Source organism: Equus quagga, chromosome 4 (assembly GCF_021613505.1).
Source record: "Equus quagga isolate Etosha38 chromosome 4, UCLA_HA_Equagga_1.0, whole genome shotgun sequence".
Taxonomy (NCBI): Eukaryota; Metazoa; Chordata; class Mammalia; order Perissodactyla; family Equidae; genus Equus; species Equus quagga.
The window spans coordinates 26,128,797-26,148,492 of record NC_060270.1 but is presented as its reverse complement, the minus strand read 5'-3'; the positions used below and the strand labels follow the sequence as shown (position 1 = coordinate 26,148,492).

Genomic DNA, 19,696 nt, shown 5'->3' with positions numbered 1-19,696 from the left:
TTCTGCACTTTCACAAGTTCTTTGCCTTTCCGTTTGGCTCCACAGTCCCCAGCTAGAAACACAGCCCTCGTTAGGGCCACCTGGTGCTGAGCACGAACAAGGTTTCTCGTCTGTCTTATTCGGAGCATTAGGCTGGCTTTTTCTGTTTTGATATTCATTTTGCTCAGTATCCACTATAATTGTCAGATGTTTTAGTTACACTCCTAAATGATAATTAATTTCCATACCTTGTATCCTTTCTTTTCCTAAATACTTAATTTTGCTTTTGGAACATTTTTACTTCTGTAATTTACTAGAATACTTTCATATTCTTGCATCATGTCCTTCTAAATGCTGACCCCAACTTTATAATATCTGTAAACCTCATTAACCTTCTCTCTGGGCTTTATTGAAGATGGTTCACATACCTAGGTGGCTCCTGAAAAAACGTAATTCTCTTCTATATTAACCCTTTGCCAGCCTTTCTCAGCAAGTTTCCTTACTTGAACAACAACACAGAAAATGATTTGAGGGACTGTTTTCAAAATTCTCTCAAGGAAGGTATGTAACTGCTCCCATTCTAAGAGCAGTTAATTCATTACACTCCATAGATGCCTGAGGGCAGTGGGGCTTATTCTCTCCCAGAATCGTAGTTGAGAAAGGCCAAATCTGAATATGCCGAAAGTGCAGTGAGCTGCCTTTCTGTCTGGCAGACCTGCTGCAGTGTCAAGTGGCTAGTTTAAAATAATTTGTTCTGTATTTTTTGGTATCCTAGTTACTTTACAGCAGGTATACACTGTATTTATGCATGATTTTATTTCTTTTCCTGCTTGACCAGGCATAAAGTTGAGTTCATGTCAGTTTCTGGATTTTGCTCTCCAGTTCTCCAAGAGTTCTCAGATATAGTCAGTGTCCTCAGAACGATTTGAACTTATTTTAGCATCCTGGCATGCAAGTCACTAGATTTATAGTTTCAATAAAAGCACATTTTAAAGGTCATCATTTTACAAGTCCCCTCGATTCTGGCTTTGTTTTTCGTTACACCCAACTGTTTATTATCTTGTGTTCCTGAAGGGTTGCTGCCATTCAGTGTAAGTCATTTCGTGTCTTCCTTCTGATCTAATACAGTTGCCTATTAACTTTGTTTTATTCCTTAATGTGCTTAAATTTCTAGTCTAACTCCAGTGAAGTTTTTTTTTTTAAAGATTGGCACCTGGGCTAACAACTGTTGCCAATCTTCCTTTTTTTTTTCCCCCCAAAGATTGGCACCTGGGCTAACAACTGTTGCCAATCTTTTTTTTTTTTTCCCGCTTTATCTCCCCAAACCCCGCCCCCGTACACAGTACACAGTTGTATATCTTAGTTGCACGTCCTTCTAGTTGTGGGATGTAGGATGCCGCCTCACTGTGGCCTGACGAGTGGTGCCATGTCCGCGCCCAGGATCTGAACCCTGGGCCGCCGCAGTGGAGTACGCGAACTTAACCACTCGGCCACAGAGCCGGCCCCCAATGAAGTGTTTTAAGTTTTAAAAAAACATCTTTCCCTTATATCTGCTGCTTAAATTTCTAGTCTAACTCCAATGAAGTTTTTTAAGTTTTAAAAAAATATCTTTCCCCTTTATCTGGAATAATTTCTACTTTTTATGTTTTTCTGTTTGTACCGTTGGTCCTTGAACAGGTCTTTGTCTAGCTAATTAGCATTCTCCTTCCTGATATTCTCATATTCCTTGAAAATAGGGATAGTCTTTTGTTTCCTTATAATGAAGCCCAGCTTCTGCCTCATTTAGCAGTTTATTCCTTTTGCTAGTTCCTGTTGCTCTTATTTTAAATTAAATTTGTTAAATTTTCATTTCTTAACATCCTAAACTTAGTTTATTGGCATCTATAAACTTGATGAACATGTTGTCTTCTTCACTAATGGAGATGTAATACATTGCTTCACTCAAGAGTGCAGCTTATTTGTAAGTCTTAATTCTCTGCCTCAGAGTATCAAACCAAGGAATCGTTACCACAAAATTGTCTTCCAAATCAGTCCAAGAATTTTCTCAACAGCATGGCTTCTGCTTATTTATTTATTTTAGCAGTTAAAATTCCCTGTCATCATTAATTTTATCTGACTCAACTCCAACTAGAAATAAAAGATTTCTGAAACTATTGAAACCAAAAGAGAGAAAAAAGTGTGGAAGCAGATGTATGTCTGTGTGTATGTGTGTGTATGTGTGTGTGTTTCAAAGTCATTCTCTTAGTTCAGAAATGTGTCTTAGTTATCATCTCCTACGGTTGTAATATATTTAAACTATTGCGTGTAACTAGGTGTCAGGCCCTGGAAATTCGCTGTTGCTCCAGCTTTTCTTGCTTCTGCTCCCCTGCCAAGTCTTCGTCATCTTTAATGCAACCAGCCAACACTTCTTTTTAAATTAGCTTAACCACATTTTCCTTTTTTAGGTAAATTTTATACCAGTTGAGCTAGCTCTTCCTCCGTTTTACAGTTCCTTGGGTCAATGGATTAAAAACATTTCGGACTTAAATACTAGTCTGCAAATACAGCTATCAGTTATCTTTAAATACCTTATTTCCCTTTATCACTTCTTAACACAGCAAATTTTATTCTCCAGAGGAGGGAAAATACTTTAGAAACTATACCAGAAAAATACTGTCATAAAATAAAATTTTATTCTTGTCTATGTATTTCTCAATAAATTTTCTGCCTTAGAGTGATCATTTTAAGTAGTCATAGGAAAGGCCTATTATATAGTAGGACTATCTTTAGAGACTGTATTACATAAACCTTGTATTCTGCAGAACTAAATAAAAAGTTTGGTCTTAAAAAATATATAAAATTATTTTATTACACCAAATTCTCATTTTAAAACTTAATTTTGAAGGAGAGTTGCATGCTTGTTTTCTTTTATAATCCCAAAGTTACCATAAATGTGGAAAATACCTCTTCTCAAATAATAATTACTGATATAGCTTTACTTCTTCACAGAATGATGACAGATCTAATGCTGTATCAGGCTCATCTACAACAGAAACAGGTAATAGATGCAAAGATACACACATCAAGATTATAATTCCTTACCAGGATTTTCCTAATAAATCTCTTTTTAGATAGCTGTGGCTCCGTTTTCTGAGGTGAGAAATCAGATGCAAAATTGGGAACTTTCTGTATATTTTCCATCTTTTAATTCAGCTGGTTGTTCAGCTACTCAGTCACTTCATATAAACAAATGAGCATGAGCTAGCAGGGCTATAGGTTTGCCAGAGACTGTATTCTATTTATTAACATTGTCTTTTTTTTTTTTTTTTTTTGAGGAAGATTGGCCCTGAGCTAACGTCTGTGCCCAAATTCCTCTGTCTTATATGTGGGATGCCTGCCACAGCATGACTTGATAAGCAGTGCATAGGTCTGCACCCAGGATCCAAACCTGTGAACCCTGGGCTGCCGACGTGGAGCACGCACACTTAACCACTGCGCCAGTGGGCTGGCCCCTCATTCTGTCTTTATTGATATAACAAAAATAACATGACAATTAAAAATACATACAAGCAGCTGTCCTGCTTTCAGGGTTACTTTTCTGTACCGGATTTTGTGTTAATAAACAAAATTATCATTTTATATCATTGCCATGTTTAATTTGATTTTTTTCTTTGTTTGCCACTTACTGAAATTTTTTTGTATTCAGTTTTTTTCCACCTCCTTTAATCTTATTTTGCTTTCTCGTGCTGATTTAGTCCATCATCCCCCTGCATATTCTCTCCCTGCTGCTATCCAGAGACACCAGCCCCAGCGCCCGGAAAGCTTCCTCTTCCGAGCAGGCGGCAGGGCAGAACCGAATAAAGGTCGGTGGTAGGGACTAAAACGGGAGGGGGCGGGGGGAGAACGACGACTTTTAATAATGACGTTAACTGTTACATGCTCTTAAACTTCTGCCCTGAGATGTCATCTTAGCAGACGCTTTAAACTCTGCATTCTCTGTGATCTCACTGACGTTAAAGCAGGAGAATCTTGTTTGAACGTATTTGAATTAGAAAGTTTCTTAGTACCACCTAAAAGCAGGTTCTAGTGTTTGAACAAAGAAAATACTTTTTCTGGGCTTTAGAGAATGTTCCTCTTCTCTATAATGAGCTCTTTTTCAGATTTTTCTGTTGCTAAAAGCTGTTTTCTGTGTTCTAACAAAAAAATGAATCAGTCATTTTTTAAAAATCTACTTAGTCTCAGGTTTTTTACTTAATATGACAAATTTCTACCTGGTCCCCAAAGAAGTTAACTGGAGGTAAAAACAAACACTTCAAGACCAAAATAATGACTTTTAGTATAACTGATAGATGCGTTCGTAGTGAGATTTAAAATCAAATCAGAGCCACACTGCTGGCGGGATTGTAGATTTGAATGGAGACTGTTTGTATTAGCTACTAGTGTTGACCATTTGTATGCCCCATGAGTAGCAGTGCTGCTTTCTGAAATGCGTACACATGTATACCAAGAGATAGTGTACAAAAATCTCCATAGCAACATTATTCATAATAGCCCCAAACTGAATGTCCATCAATGAAAGAACGGATAAATAATTGTGGTATATTTGTACAATGGGATACCATATACGCAATGAAAATGAACAAATTAATATACACAACAACATGGATAAATCTTAGAAACGTAATGTTGATCAAAAGAAGCTAGACGCAAAAACATACATACATTTATGGTTTCATTTGTAGAAAGTTCTGAAATAGACAGAACTGGTCTGTGGTATTAGAAGTCAAGAAGTACATAGTTAGAACCTGTGGTGTTAGAAGCAATGTTTGGGTACTGATGGCAGAGAGCGTGAGAGGAGCTTCTGGATGTTAGTAATGTTCATTTCTTGAACTGGTTGTGTCCACTTTGTGATGATAATTTTTGAGCTGTTTGCGTAATTTTCTGTATGTTTGTTATTTTTCAATAAAAACATTTTTAAATGGATGTACTTAAACAAACAAAAGTAGTTGAGCCAAATGGGTAATGGACATTTGGTAGTTTTTTATTCTCTTCTCCTTCTTATTGTGCATATTTGAAAACTTCCGCAATAACTTTTTTTAAGCGAGTCAGTTGAGAAGTGGAGTGTGCTAGACTGCAAGGAAACTGGGGCAGGAAGCTCTGCGTATTTTACCAGCGCTGGCAATCGCCTTTCTGTCTTACGTATTAATATTTTTTTAGGTCATGCTTCACCCCTTCTTTCATCTCCTGCACCTACCACTGACTCTGCAGATCCCATGATAAGACAGAATTTGAGACAGAGAGAAGAAGAGCTGGAATTAATAGATCAACTGCGAAAAGTGTGTACATTACCTTTGAATTACACTTTTTCAGAGCTACTGCTATAGACCATAGTCCTGCAATCACTTGTTCATTTGACTTATAATTTTTAATAGAATCAACAAGTACCCATTGTGTGCTGTATTGTCCATTGTATGATGAATGTAAAAGAAATTTTGCTATTAAAGAAATCCTTTTCAACTGTTTACTAAGAAAATAAGATGGGTTATTCTGTAAAGCTCAATCCTGGCCCTATCTACTCATTTAAAATTTTTTTCTGCCATGTATTGTAAAGAATTTGTGTAAGAGTAATAATAATTTATATGTATGTACACATATACATACACATATCACACTTATATGTAGTATTTTATTTTGGAATTGAAAGAGAATCAGTTTTGGGGTTTTTAATCAGAAAATTGTAAATGAATTTCTTTTGTGGTACTTTTTACCACTGTGGCCTGGCTGCCATACATATGTGTTGGATCTCCTTAAGTTATTGACCTAGGACAGAAAGATAAAATAAGGATTTTGGTACTTATTTGCTTTTTATCCTTGATTTCTAATTAAATATATTCCATTCTAACTCCATCATGGTCTTTGTGTCAGCCACTCTTTAATTAATCTATTGCACATTTTCCTGTTCTTTCAGCATATTGAGTACCGGTTGAAAGTATCTCTGCCTTGTGATCTGGGAGCAGCCCTAACCGACGGCGTCGTTCTTTGCCATTTGGCCAATCATGTGCGGCCTCGATCTGTCCCGAGCATTCACGTTCCCTCACCAGCTGTAGTAAGTTCCTTATGCTAAAAAAATCTTAGCTATTCATCAGACATTTATTAAGTACAGTGGCAGGCATTGTGCAGAATGCTGGGGATACAAATATGAATAGTCCAGTCCCTGCCTTCCAGGGTCTCACTTCTACTAGAGAAAAAAAATAGGCATATAAGTAATAACTTACAGCAGTGTGATAAATGTTATAAGAGAGGCGTGTAAGAGGGGCCGGCCCCGTGGCCAAGTGGTTAAGTCCGCGCGCTCTGCTGCAGGCAGCTCAGTGTTTCGTCAGTTCGAATCCTGGGCGTGGACATGGCACTGCTCATCAAGCCACGCTGAGGGAGCATCCCACATGCCACAACTAGAAGGACCCACAACTAAGAATATACAGCTATGTACCGGGGGGCTTTGGGGAGAAAAAGGAAAAAAATAAAATCTTTAAAAAAAAAAATTAAAAAAAAAAAAAAGAGAGAGGCGTGTAAGAGGTGTGCTGTGGGAATACAACAAAGGGACCACTTAACTGCCTAGAGGGTGCAAGAAGGCCTGCCCAGAGGAGACAGATTTGAACTAATTCTTAAAGTGTGAGTAGGAATTTGCCAGCACTACAGAGGGGGAGGAGTATTCCTGGGTTCAAAGGATAAGGAAGCTCTTGGGAAGATCATGACATATTCAAGGAATTCTTAGGTTGTTCAGAATAGATCCTGCACAAGTGCAGGTGCAGATGGCAGGGGACGTAGCTAGAGAGGCAAGCCAGGGGCCAGTGAGACAAAGGCCTCATGTAGCATGTCAGGGAGTTAGAAGTTTATCACAGTGTAGACACGGAGGAAACACTGAGAGAATCTCAGGGGAAGCATATGATTATAATTGCAGTTTAGAATGGTGAATCGATTTCAAGGGTGGAGTTGACATGATCTGGTGACCAGCCTCAGGTGGCAAATGAGGGAGAAGATGCATTCAGGATGACTGGCAGATTTTCTTTAGACTGCTTGTTGGATCTGGACGATCAGGATAGCAACCCACAAAAAAAAGAGCAAGATTTGGATTGACACACTCTTTTGTTTTTTCCTTCAAATGTTTATTATGAAAATTTTCAAACTTTCAGAAAAATTGAAAGAAGCAGCTTCCACCTAGATCGGACATTTATCTCATTTTGCATTTTGCTCTGCCTGTAATTTGTGTGTGTGTGTGTGTGTATTTTAATTGCACCATTTAGAAGTTGTAAATATCGGGAGCCGGCCCGGTAGCACAGCGGTAAGTGCGCTCATTCTGCTTCGGTAGCCTAGGATTTGCCAGTTCAGATCCCAGGTGCAGACATGGCACCACTTGTCAAGCCATGCTGTGGCAGGCGTCCCACGTATAAGGTAGAGGAAGATGGGCACGAATGTTAGCTCAGGGCCAATCTTCCTCAGCAAAAAGAGGAGGATTGGCAGCAGTTAGCTCAGGGCTGATATTCCTCAAAAAAATAAATAAATAAATAAAAAATGAAAGTTGTAAATGTCATAACATTTTACCCCCTAAATACTTCAGAGAATTGTCCTAGGCCACCTTGCTCTTCTCCATAGGCCGTAGCCAATGACTGACTGATATGGGAACTGAGCTCTCCTGCCTCAAGGTGGGAGTGTGACGTGATTCATACTCCACTGCTCCCTGTGGAATCAGGCTGAAACTGAGAAGGGGACAGCTATAAACCATTAGCAGCCTGTGGGAGCCAGGGTAGGAGGTGAGGATGGATGCAGAGCCTGGGTAAAGGGACGCTAGGTGAGGCACCAATACTTGAATCTATAAATTATATTCACATTTCCCCAGTTGTTCCAAGAATATCTTTCATAGCCACTCCCTCCTCTCCCCTCCCCAGTACACACACACACAGGATCTCATCAAGGTTCCCACAGTAGATTTGATTGTTGAGACACCCTCTTTTGATGATTCTGAATGGATACTGTGCATTTGTAACATGCTTAATGGTGTCTCACCTTTTCAAAAGGTTTAACTTCATCTCGTTTTCTGGTCATTTGCTGTTATTTAGCAGGCACTTCCTGATAGAAATTCCTTACTCGGTTGCAGTCGTATCTAGGCCTATCGATGTCACTTCCGGACATTCATCTTGCTACTTCTCCAGATGGAAATTGTTTATCCCTCCCAAGGGCCTTGTATTCTTCCATTTATGAAAGCTACTTTGTTGCCGAAGTCCCAAGAGGCTGAGATGGCCCTTTCCCTCTAGCACATCCAGAAATAGAATCATGCATCTGCTTCTAAGAAAAATAGCCACTTTTTATTTAGGGACATTAGAAAACAGGCATTCAGTTCTGTGTGGAAAAGGCAGAGAGGAGCAGTAGCTCTACCAATGTCAACTCTGCTCCCAAAGACTTGAAAGTCTTGGTTTTGGTCCAGAGATGTGACTAAGAGAACAGGAATTGACGTGCTTTTTGGTACCGCCAGCAGGGGAAGGGTTTATTCATACTTTGCGTTCTTCCCAGTTTCTGTCAAACGAGTTAACCAAAAAAAAATTTTTTAATAATAAAACAAAAGGACAAATCTCATTCTTCATTTCCAGGGAAAATACTTAGGAAGTAGCAAGGAGCTAATGTAGAAAGTGGAATTTGAGAGTAAAGGTGACTAAGGTTCTTTACCTCCATCACCAGAACACAGTGCCTTCCACTTAAGAGTGTAAAATACGTATAGGAAAAGAAAACTGTTTTATAAATATTTAACTCTTAGAGAAATAAAACACATAGACCTTCTCATCAGTCAAAGAAATATGAGAATAACATGAGATTAGAGCATTTAAAACTTTCTAGCAAAACCAGCAACAAAACTTACTCATGTTTGAGTACCTGTCCATTGCCAGGCATTCTGCCAGGGACAAAAGGTACAGAGATGAATTACAAGTGATCTGTTATTTCAAGAACATTAATTCCTCTTTAAAAAAAAGTAATAAAGTACGAGGCCAGCCCGGTGGCTCAGTGGTTCAGTTTGCGTGCTCCGCTTTGGTGGCCCGGGGTTTGCAGGTTCAGATCCCAAGTGCGGACCTACACACCACTTATCAAGCCATGCTGTGGTGTCCCACGTATAAAGTAGAGGAAGACTGGCACAGATGTTAGCTCAGGGACAATCTTCCTCACCAAAATTAATTAATTAATTAATTAATTAATTAAAATTAAAAAGGTCTTTCATGAAATAGTACCCTTGACATTTAAAAGCAAGTAGGACTATTAAACACAATTTTTTAAGAAGGGATCGTTTTGGTTAATAAACTGTAAAGTTAAGAAGAAACTTGTAAATATGTAATTTTATAACATTAGGGGGTGAAAAAATGGACTTTGAATCAGCCAGATGAAAATTGTCTAGTATTTTAATTAAAAGCAAAACAAAGAAAAACCTTACTTTCAAATTGTGATGATTATCATTAATAAGTCAATATTGCCTTAATGAGGGTTTCTATTATAGTACTAGATTTCAGTGTAAATATTTACATCTATTTTCCTTCATGTGAATTGCCCTCCTTCATATTAGACTATTTCTTCCCATATTTTGTTCTTCTGACCATACAGAGAGCTTTGTAACCTATTTTCTTAGAGTTTTTTTTGTGATGAGGATGTAAAATTAAAGCTAAATGCAAGTAAAAAACATAGCAGCTTCTTTGGGGCTATGTTAATGCGTGGTGATTTATTGTAATTCTTTGAGAACTGGCTAATCACTCTGAGTGTAACTTAATAAACACTTTGATGTATTGTATGAACCATGGTTTCTTTCCCCCAATTCAAAAAATGACCTCATTATAAAAGGGAGGTCTTCTGTCCAGGCATTTTAAAAGAAACACTAAGGCATGCGTGTTTCCAACCATTAGGTTATAATTCATCTTTTTTTGTTACTGTGAGAGAATTGATGATAAATTGCTGTTTGGCTGGTCAGTAGGCATAGGTGTTAAGTAGTACAGGTCACGTTGTTAGAAGTGCACTATTGAATCACATCAAAAATCATTACAGATACTGTGATGTGACCACTCACTGGATGAACCATATCACCAAGGAAGATGACTTGAAAAAAATTCTAAATCATTTCAAATTCCAGAATAATGAAATTGCTTATTTCTCCTTCCTTTCAGTATAGATTATGCTCTTGTCGAAATTACTTTCTTTCTGCAAACCTGCATGAGATTTCAATCAGATCAGGCTGTACATTATAGAAATAGAACAGACTCTACATGGCTATCCAACACCATGTGTTATATCATCTGAAGCTCTGGAAAAGCTTCTGGGGATAGCAGGTTCCTATGGGATTTGACTTAAGGCAAAGTCCTGAGTCTTTCTGCACTCCACAGTGACAGGGAGTCTACACCCTGGCCCTGTGACTAGCCGTTCCACTGGACATGTACAGAACAGGGATTTATAGCCAGGATTCATGCATTCCTAGGGCTTCCAGGGCTCCATGAACTCCCTACAATTGTGTGCATGTGTGTTCTTCTCAAGAGTAGATTCACAGCTTTCATCAGACTCTAAGAAGGAGTTGTCTCAGTTGTGAAACACTGACCTACATCCCTGGAATTTAGATACGTGCTAAAGGAAGGAATGGCCGGCGAGAGACATGATGGTTCCCCTCTCCCCTTCCCCTTCATCAATCAGAAATCTCTCAGCAGAGGAAATCTCAAAGGGAATTTTCTTTTCTTCTCCACCCCACCCCCCGTAGACACCTTCTAAGTCTTAGGGTGCTAGTAGTCTTCACAGAGATAATGCCGACTGAGACCCTATGATCATTATTCTGAGCTTTCTTTTCTTTTTGTCTGAGATGGTGGTGATGCCTGGACGGGTTTTTAACTTAGCAACATGAGCTCTATCTTTCGTTCGTTTCTTTTGCACAGAAACACAGTTGTTTTTCTGACTCTGCAGTCAGACCGCCTTCACTCTGCCCTCCCATAGATGTTGGCATCTGAATGACAGAGTTTCAGAAGTTTAGGGATCCTTCTTTTGCACAGGTCTAAATGTCCACATCCCTTTCTTTTGCTAGAGTCTTATCCATAATATCCCATTATTTCTACTTCCATTTCTACAATCAGAAAGAGAAACCGGTCTGTGGAGAAAGAATTTCTAGCCAATGAAAAATTTCTTCTAAGTGAAAAGCAGTTGTCCTGTGTTTTATTTGCCCACTTCTCTTAAAGTTAAGCCCTTATCCCAGTAGCTTTCACCACAGTGACTTTTCTCTTGTGCCTCAGCTCACCTTACCTCTCTCTGAACTAGCCAGGAGTTGAGAAGACCACAGCATCACTTGTCCAGTGAACACCCTGCTCTTTCGCAGGTAAACAGTGGAAGAGAGAGTCCCGCTCAGGTGTGAATTAGCCAGTGTGAACCCCAGGATGGTTTTTCTCCTTCTGTTAAGTAGATCACAATTCTCCTATTTATGTTTCACTTTTTTTTTTTTTTTTAACTTTTTTTACCTCAGGTATAGAACTTCACATAGGCAAGAAATGGTGCTCTCCATAGAAAAGTAATTGCTGGCTTCTTTCTGGACCTTTTTGAAAGTTTTCCAGTTTGAAATTTTAAAATAATCTTTACTCACCTTCCATCCCACTTGTTGCCTTTTTATCTTTCATGATAAAGCCAGTCCTGTTCACTGCTACCCTTCTCAGGCCAAGATTATAGTACCTTCAACCACTGTTCTGTATTTATCGTGTTTACCCTCTTCTTGTGACAGAGTATTATGTTCCATCTTTGAAGTGAAACCTTTTTTTTTTTTGTAGAGATGGTACAGGCGTCCATCTGCTGACTTTTGTAAAAACTCTAGGTCAGATTCCCTGCAAATGTTTAGCTTCCATGCCTGATGCTTAAACGTTGGGAACCAGCTGATGAATTTGAACAGTTGAGTTTGTTAATCATTCTGGGAAATGGGATTCCTATTTCTTTCTTACATTATAACCCATGATAAGCCACTGGGCAAAAAACTTTTATCACAACTTCAGGTCATGTGATGCAACTTGATGTTTCTAGTCATTAGAGATCTTTTCAGAAAAACAAGCTCACTAGTTAGTAATCAGGGAAATTTCCTATGGGAAATTTTCATCCTTTGGAAAAAAGATTTTTTTAATCCAATCTTTTAAAATTCAAATGTTTAAAAAAATTAAATATTACCATTGAATAGAGACATGATGCATCTGTAGCATAATTATGAACAATGGCTATTGACTTTTTTTAAATTGTCTTCTTTAAAAAGGACTAAAAGGAAATGAGCCAAAGTGTTAGTTGTGATTATATTTGAATGACAGAGCTATGGGTAATTAATTTTCTTTATTCCTCCAAATTTTCTTTAGTGTCTGTTGTTTTAAAATGGAAAAAGATTAAATAACTACCCCTCTGAAATTTCTCTACTTAGCACTTGCCTTACAAAAATTAAAGCCAAATGTCTGAAGTAGAGGGTGGCAGACTGCAGTCCCCAGGCCAGCACCTATTTTGTAAGTGGTTTTATTGGAACACAGGCACCCTTATTTGTTTATGTATTTTCTGTGGTTGCGTTTAAGCTCTCAGCAGAATTGAGCACCGTATGGCCCTCAAGCCTAACATTTTTATTATCTGATTCTTTAAGAAAAAGTTTGTTGACCCTCAGGTCTAGAGCATTGAGTCTATGAAGCAATTGGCAAGAGTATTTTTAAAGTTCGCAAATTTTTTAAAACTTTGCTAGTAACACCATATTTTCCTTCCTTTGCAGCCTAAATTAACAATGGCAAAATGCAGGCGAAATGTGGAGAATTTCCTAGAAGCTTGCAGAAAAATTGGTGTACCTCAGGTAATAAAATTTTTTTATGTTGCGTAAATAGATTTGGGTATTATTTTCCTAAAATCTTTCAGAAATGCAAGAATCTAAGATCTTCCAGGACTGGCTCTGCACTAAGTTGATAATTACTAACATGATTTTGTGTTACTCGAGTCAATCAGTATACTTTTGAGCAGTTTTCCGTAATTATTTCCAAGGACCAACCAAAGAAATCATACACATAAATTTAAATATGTTGCAATAAGTAATTCATGCTAAGTAATCAAAAATAGTTATTCTGATATTTTCGTAAACATCCCCACTTACTGTTTGACTGATACACAACTTCATATACAACAGTCTATGCTTCAAAATAAGTGCATCTCAGACTGAGGGTGCTTCATTTGGCTTCAGCTTTTTAACACTTGCTTTAATACTTTCTAAAAACGTTTATTTTGAAATAATTTTAGACTTAGAGAAACGTTGCAAAAATAGCAGAAGAGTTAACTGTGTACACTTCAACTGGATTCCTCTCCTGTTAACAGCTAACAAACAGCACGTCACCCAAACTAACAAACCCTGGAACAATGCTGTTCACTAAATTACACTCTTCACATTTCCGCAGTTCTTCCACTGAGCTCTGATGCTTGGAATTTAGCACACAAGAGGCCATTTCGAGGTACTTGTCCTCTTACTGAGATTTATTGCCTCCAAGCTCCTCAGTTATGGCTTTATTGCCCTTTAATAGTACAAATAGTTAAACTTTATTTATAGATGTGATTAAGGGACATGAACTTGATACACTTTTTATTCAATTACCCTTTTAAAAAACAATTATGTTAAACAAACTAATCGTGGTACTCTTAAAAGATACTACATTTAATGATATGATGTATACATAAATTTAAAGAAATAACTTGGTGCCATTTAATACTTTTTTCATTAACTACAACCATTACAGTTCTTGTCATCATACTTTTATCCAACCTTTAAGGAGAAAAACATGACACTTATCTCTCACCTTCTTAATTAGCTGTCAGAAACCCAGGATTGGCCCCTGGACTTAACAACTCCACTGTTTCTCTCAAAGTTAAGCCCTTGTCCCAACAGCTTTCATGACAATGACGCTCCCTTTACCCTGTTCCCCATTCCTCTCTTAACTGAGTTGAGAGGTCACAGCCTCACTTGTCTGATGAGCAACCTTCTCTTTCAGCTCTTTCCCGCGTTGCAAAGTAGAAGAGAAAGAGCCTGGCTCACAGAGCATCTACATTAGCCAGCGTGAATTCCCTTGATTGTTTTTCTCCTTTTAATAAGTAGATTGTGATTCTATTATTTATTTTTCACTTTTCTCTTTTGCTTTTTTTTCCTTTTCTCCCAAAGTCCCCTGGTACATAGTTGTATATTTTTAGATGTGGGTCCTTCTAGTTGTGGCATGTGTGACGCCACCTCAGCATGGCTTGATGAGTGGTGCCATGTCCACACCCAGGATTCGAACTGGCAAAACCCTGGGCCACCAAAGCGGAGCGTGCCAACCTAACCACTCGGCCATGGGCCGGCCCCCGTGCATTTTTTTTTAAGCTGAGTTATAAAAGAACTGAAATTTATATTCAGTGCTAGTTAGCAAGGACCTTTTTTGTTTCTTTGAACAAATTCAAAGTAAATTTTTCATTTTTATATCATTGTTTTTTGAAGGCTTATCATCTCTTTTAGAACACACCATTTTTAAACCTATTAAGAGAGCATTAATCAGATTTCTAAACAAATAGCCTGCATTTCTCCATATTAACAAGCAAGTTCTAATATTCATATGTACATGTTAGCATTCAGTGCTTCCCTCCTGCCTCCTGAGATGTTCCCACCTGGTCATCACATTAACCAGCATGCCCAGCCCCTGCCCAGTTCCACACCACAGTGTCTTAGGACAAGGGACAAGAGAGTGGGCTGTGGGTTGGTGCAGGGAACAGGAACCAGAGGAAAGAAACGAGCCATTAAAAGAGGCGCTGCGTGCCTGAGAGAAGGGTGCCGAGACGGCCCCACAGAGCAGGACAGGCTGGCACACGCAGCCTCCGTCGGGCTGTTAAAAGTACTCTTTACCAGCGTCTGCAATCATTGTACCTGTACTCTCAGCTTTGCAGAGCCATCGTCTGTCTCGGACTTAAAGTCCATACACTGAGATTCTTTCAGAATGTACCTGCCGTCAGTCAGCAAAATACAAAAACAGCATGCCTTAAAGCATGCACTTAATTCAACATTTGCCAAGCAGTAGTTAACAGTATTTATTGTGGGCCAGCCTGCCCTGTTCCTACCAGAGTGTAGAAAAAAATACAATTTTAAAAGCCTAGGTATTTTTCCAGGGTGGTTAGCCTGGGCTTCTTGACACGTGCTCCCTCCCACTCCCTCTCCCACCAGAAGGAGGAAATGGACACTCCACGTAGGCCACCTCTTCCTCCTCCACTTCTGCCTTCCACCCCAGTCTCTGTCACCACCACCACCACCACTGTTAGACGCTTCCTCTTAGGCTGCTCCTTCTGCAAAAAATTAGTCAGTTGCCGAAAACGAAGTGAAGGAAAATGAATAAATATGAACTCATAGGTTTAAACGCACATTTTCAGGTCCCTCTGCCGGAGGAGGAAAGAAGCAGCCTGATCCCCTTTTCTCCCTTGTCCTCCCTGCTTTCCCGAAACACCCCACTGGCTCTGCTTGACTTTAAACGAAAGCAGGAGTGATAATGATCACTTTTGAAAATGTATAACATAGAATCTGACATCTTTCAATATTAAGTTTTATGTCCAGAGACTATCTATAAAGGCAAACACTTTCCCTTCTCAGTATTCTCACTTTTTCAAGTGTTTACAAGTTAAATTATGAATGAAACACTAACGAATAAGGTGACACTAAAGAATAAGGTGAATAAGGTTAAAAACCTCTGATAAGGTTGGGCATATGGGTATTCTCTTTATTATTATGCTTTTATTAAATGTTACACTCAAAAAAACTATAATGATAAAAATTTCTATTTGAGTCCAATATCTTATGTGCCAGAATCATTATATGTTATGTACTAAAGAATATTTTGCTGTTTTGAAGTCCAAGAATGTTTTGTTTCTTTAATTTCTGGAACTGGAGTGTTGGATGTTTTCTCTAAGGCCCCTCACAGCTGTGGGTTCATTCTCTGCATGTTAGTGAACTGGACTTGATTCAGACGGGCTGGACCTGAGTTTTAGAGGCAAACCAGTCATTCCGTGCCCCCACTTCCAGCTGGTACATTGCCCCTGGTTATTAGGCTTTCCTCATTCTTTGACCCTTCTTGATTTACCTGGCTTTCTCTGAAAATGTCCGTCTCCTCAACCTGCCCCAGGTTTTGTCCCTGCCTTCTGACCTGTCTTCTTTTGCTAATAGGGAAGAAATGAGAGTTAAGGAAAAGGTTGCCTCCCACAGACCTCGCCATTCTCGGGCCTCACACAGTCCTAGGCCGGCACCCACTTCTGTTCATTGTGTCCCGAATGTTCGTGCTAGTCACCAACAAGCCAATTTCATTCTGCTATTTAGTAGGAAAATCAAGCATAGCACATAGAGGACTTTGTAGTTTTTTGTTTTTGAGCATTTTATTTTCATTCAGCAAAGTGAAAAATGTTACAGGATGTGTTTCTTTGAATATGACTGAGATGATCATACTGAATTCTGTACTCAAATCTGTGTTTATGACCCACTGACTCTGTTTTTCTGTTTTCCTTTGCTGCTCACACTTTGGACAGGACAGTCTTTGTTCCCCTTCTGACATCCTTCAGCTAAACCTCAGCGTTAAAAGAACTGTTGAAACACTACTTTCTCTTGGGGCACACTCAGAAGAATCCAGTTTTGTCTCTCTGTCTATCCAGCTTTTGGGTTTTGTGGCATTTTATTGTACTTTAATGTTAACTCTCTGTATGCTTTATTACTGGATCTTTCCCCTCTAGCTGAAAGATCGCATTCCGTGATTTTCCACCTCATCCCTGTGCTTGGTAAAGGAGGTTTGTTTCTCGTTCAGAAGTATTGACATATGTGCTTTTTTTTCCTGACCATCAAAGAACTAACTGATAAAGTAGATAAATCCTTTCCTCATATGTCCCATGAGGAGCCCGTCACATTAGTAAGCATTTATGATTGCTAAACAAAGAGTAAAGACCAGCATTTTTTCTCCTGGCCACTCGTCCACTCTCCTGGCCTGTGGCCTTGTTTCTCTTATCGTAAGAAACACTGAAGCATTTCTATTAATACAATCCTGAGCCTCTTCTTAGAATATGACGTAGAACTTTATTTCCAAGTGACATAATAAAATTCCCATCTGACCATTTTTCCATGCCTCAACACAACTCATGTGTTGAAATTGTGAGAAGTGTTAAAACTGGGAGTTGTGGAACCTTTTCAACAGTTGCTCATAAGGAAAACAGTTGTGCCCTTTCTGTTTTGAGGGCACCTGGTCACTTAGAGCTCTGCACTGAGCTGTGCCCTGAGATCCTGAGATGGAGGCGCAGGTGCATCTGAGCATTTGTTCTCTGGACACCTGGAAGGCACTGGCCATTGAATTTTGATAATTTCAGTTTGATCAGAACGTTCGGTCTGCAGATCTTGTAGGTTCACTGGAGTGCTCTTCTGAGCCCAGTGTGTACATAGGAAATAGAACCCAGCAAGCACGTGGTCTGGGGCTGGCCCTTCAGGAGGAGGCACCTGGCCAGACTTACTGGCTGTTATCTTTAACTGAGCTTCCCTTCTAGGATCCTCTTCAGAATTTAAAATTGGAATTTACATAATTTCCAGTGTATTTGAACCATCTCAATAGGTGAACTTGTATTTTATAGGTGTTCAGGAGATTATACTTGAACAGTAGCAGGGAAAGTATTAGTCAGCTGTCTCTGTACCCAAGGCAGTCAATATTGTCCCTTTCAGAATGCTTAGTGTATTAGCTTCTGGCCCGAATGCCTGAAACTACTTTATCGTTGCACTCAGATTCTAGATCTCATAAACAGTGTCTGAACAGTCAGGAATCTCCTGAACTCTGTTAACAAAATTGGACAGCTGAATGCAAGTACAAAGGGACATTGCAGGGAACATCGTAACATCCTGTGGTAGAGTCAGCCTGGGGGTCTGATGGCGTTGATTTTCTTCCATATTAAATGGGATACTTATTTAACACATTACAAAAACTGTTTACTGTTAATGCTGAAACGTTGAACACTTCCGTTTTCTACTGTAGTGATGCCTTCCAGAGTTTGGGGCCTTTTGGTTTGTCTTGTTTTTAAGACGTCTCTAGTCAGAGATCATTCCGTTTTGTGGAGTTTTGTCCCTTTAAAAAAAAAAAACACCTGATAAAAAACACATGATGTCGTGCGTGCTTGTGGGGAGTGATTGCGATTCTCCTCAGAACACACAGTGCTCCCTCTAGGCCAACTGGAAGGAACTGTGCGTCTGGAGAGCGTTAGCGTCTGAGGAATGTCTGAGGCTCTGAGGGAATGTCTCAACCACGGGCTGCACAGGGCGCGGGGCATCGGCCCTGGGGAACAGCTCCCTCCCCAAGAGCGGAAGCCCTGCAGGTTCATTTTAAGTAGTTCATCTGTACTTGCAGGCCACTCAAAGTATTTCTACAAAGTTGCTAGTTTTATAAGATCAAAAGATTGCAGTTACCTTGTTTATCAAGTATTAAAAAGTAAGAAGCACAAGTACTAATAACTGCTCAAAATAAATACTTGTTATATTTTTTACTGCAACCGGTTTTGTAAAACTTCCTAATGAGATAGTAAGTGCTAATGAAAAGCTAAGAAAAATCCAGTTGTCTTCTTTAGTAAATGTGTATGGTCTCTTTTTTTAGTGGAACCAGAATTCCGCTTTCTGTCCTTTGTGAGAGCAATCTCTTTTCTTTCTGAATATTTAGTCTTAAAAATCATTGATAGGTGTTATTCTTAATATGCCTTTTTCTCTTACAAGAAAGGACTAACCAAACAAATTAATGAGGCAAACAAGATAGAAGTATTTAATTCCCTTAAGCAAACAAGTAAACACTTTTCAAATACATAGTAATTAAGATGTTCCTAATTGGTAAACAATAATGTACACCTGAAATTACACAATGTTATAAACCATTCTAATGCCAATAAAATGGCTTTTAAAAAAATGTTCCTGACTAAACTCATATCATAGTTGTCTGGCATAATTTAATCCATTAAATACCAGGATAATACTACTTTACTTTTTCAAATACAATTTCTTTTTTTTAATTCTGTAATTCAGATTTCTAACTAATTCAGATTGGCCCTTCCATGAATTACCCAAAGTAGGAGAAAGTTTCTCAAATATATCTAAATCTCAAGGGTACACTTCCATTTCTTCCTGTGAGCCCTGCCTGGTATGAGAGCCCTGATTTTCAGTCAGGATCACAATGCAGATAGTGGAGGAAGGGCAGGAAGCCATCTTGCATTCCTACGGTATGTAAATTTCCAAAGCACTTTTCTCCTGCAATGTTGTATCTTTCAGGCTTGAGCCGTCTGATAACTTGGAACTGCTTTTCTGTTTCCACCTGCCTCATTTACTGATCTGCATTGCTCTTTTATTTACCAGGAATGAAGGATGTTGCCTTCACTCCATAGTATTCTGTTTATCCTCTGTTGTATGTATAAGTGTATGTAATGTGTCCATTTTTCAATTTACAAAATTATCTGTATGTATTTTAGTTATATTAATAAAGTGACAGTGAGTGTCAGAGACCATCTTTGTGTAACTCCTATTAACAAAGGCCAGTTTCCCAGGTACTGACTTTGCACATCTCAGTTTGTCATTATGAGGGAGAGAAGAGATGCTTGTTTTTCCTTTTCAGTTCTGTGATGTTCATCCTGTTTTCTTTTTTGTTTGTTTCTATGTTACGTTGTCCCATTTCAG

General features: G+C 38.8%; 1 protein-coding gene across 9 annotated transcripts in view; it reads left to right on the top strand.

Annotated features, from left to right (window-relative positions):
* The window catches only part of LRCH3 (leucine rich repeats and calponin homology domain containing 3), a 102,121-nt gene that overhangs the window by 78,919 nt on the left and 3,506 nt on the right, over positions 1 to 19,696 (top strand). For 7 of the 9 annotated variants that reach the window (XM_046658557.1, XM_046658552.1, XM_046658553.1 and 4 more), the window contains 6 exons: positions 2,968 to 3,016; positions 3,714 to 3,821; positions 5,176 to 5,294; positions 5,927 to 6,064; positions 12,743 to 12,820; positions 16,543 to 19,689. In XM_046658557.1, the coding sequence (XP_046514513.1) occupies positions 2,968 to 3,016; positions 3,714 to 3,821; positions 5,176 to 5,294; positions 5,927 to 6,064; positions 12,743 to 12,820; positions 16,543 to 16,743 (693 nt within the window). In that variant the 3' untranslated portion in view covers positions 16,744 to 19,689. Of the gene's footprint in view, positions 1 to 2,967; positions 3,017 to 3,713; positions 3,822 to 5,175; positions 5,295 to 5,926; positions 6,065 to 12,742; positions 12,821 to 16,542; positions 19,690 to 19,696 lie in introns of those variants that run through there. The other 2 variants (XM_046658556.1, XM_046658551.1) reach the window with 1 other exon arrangement.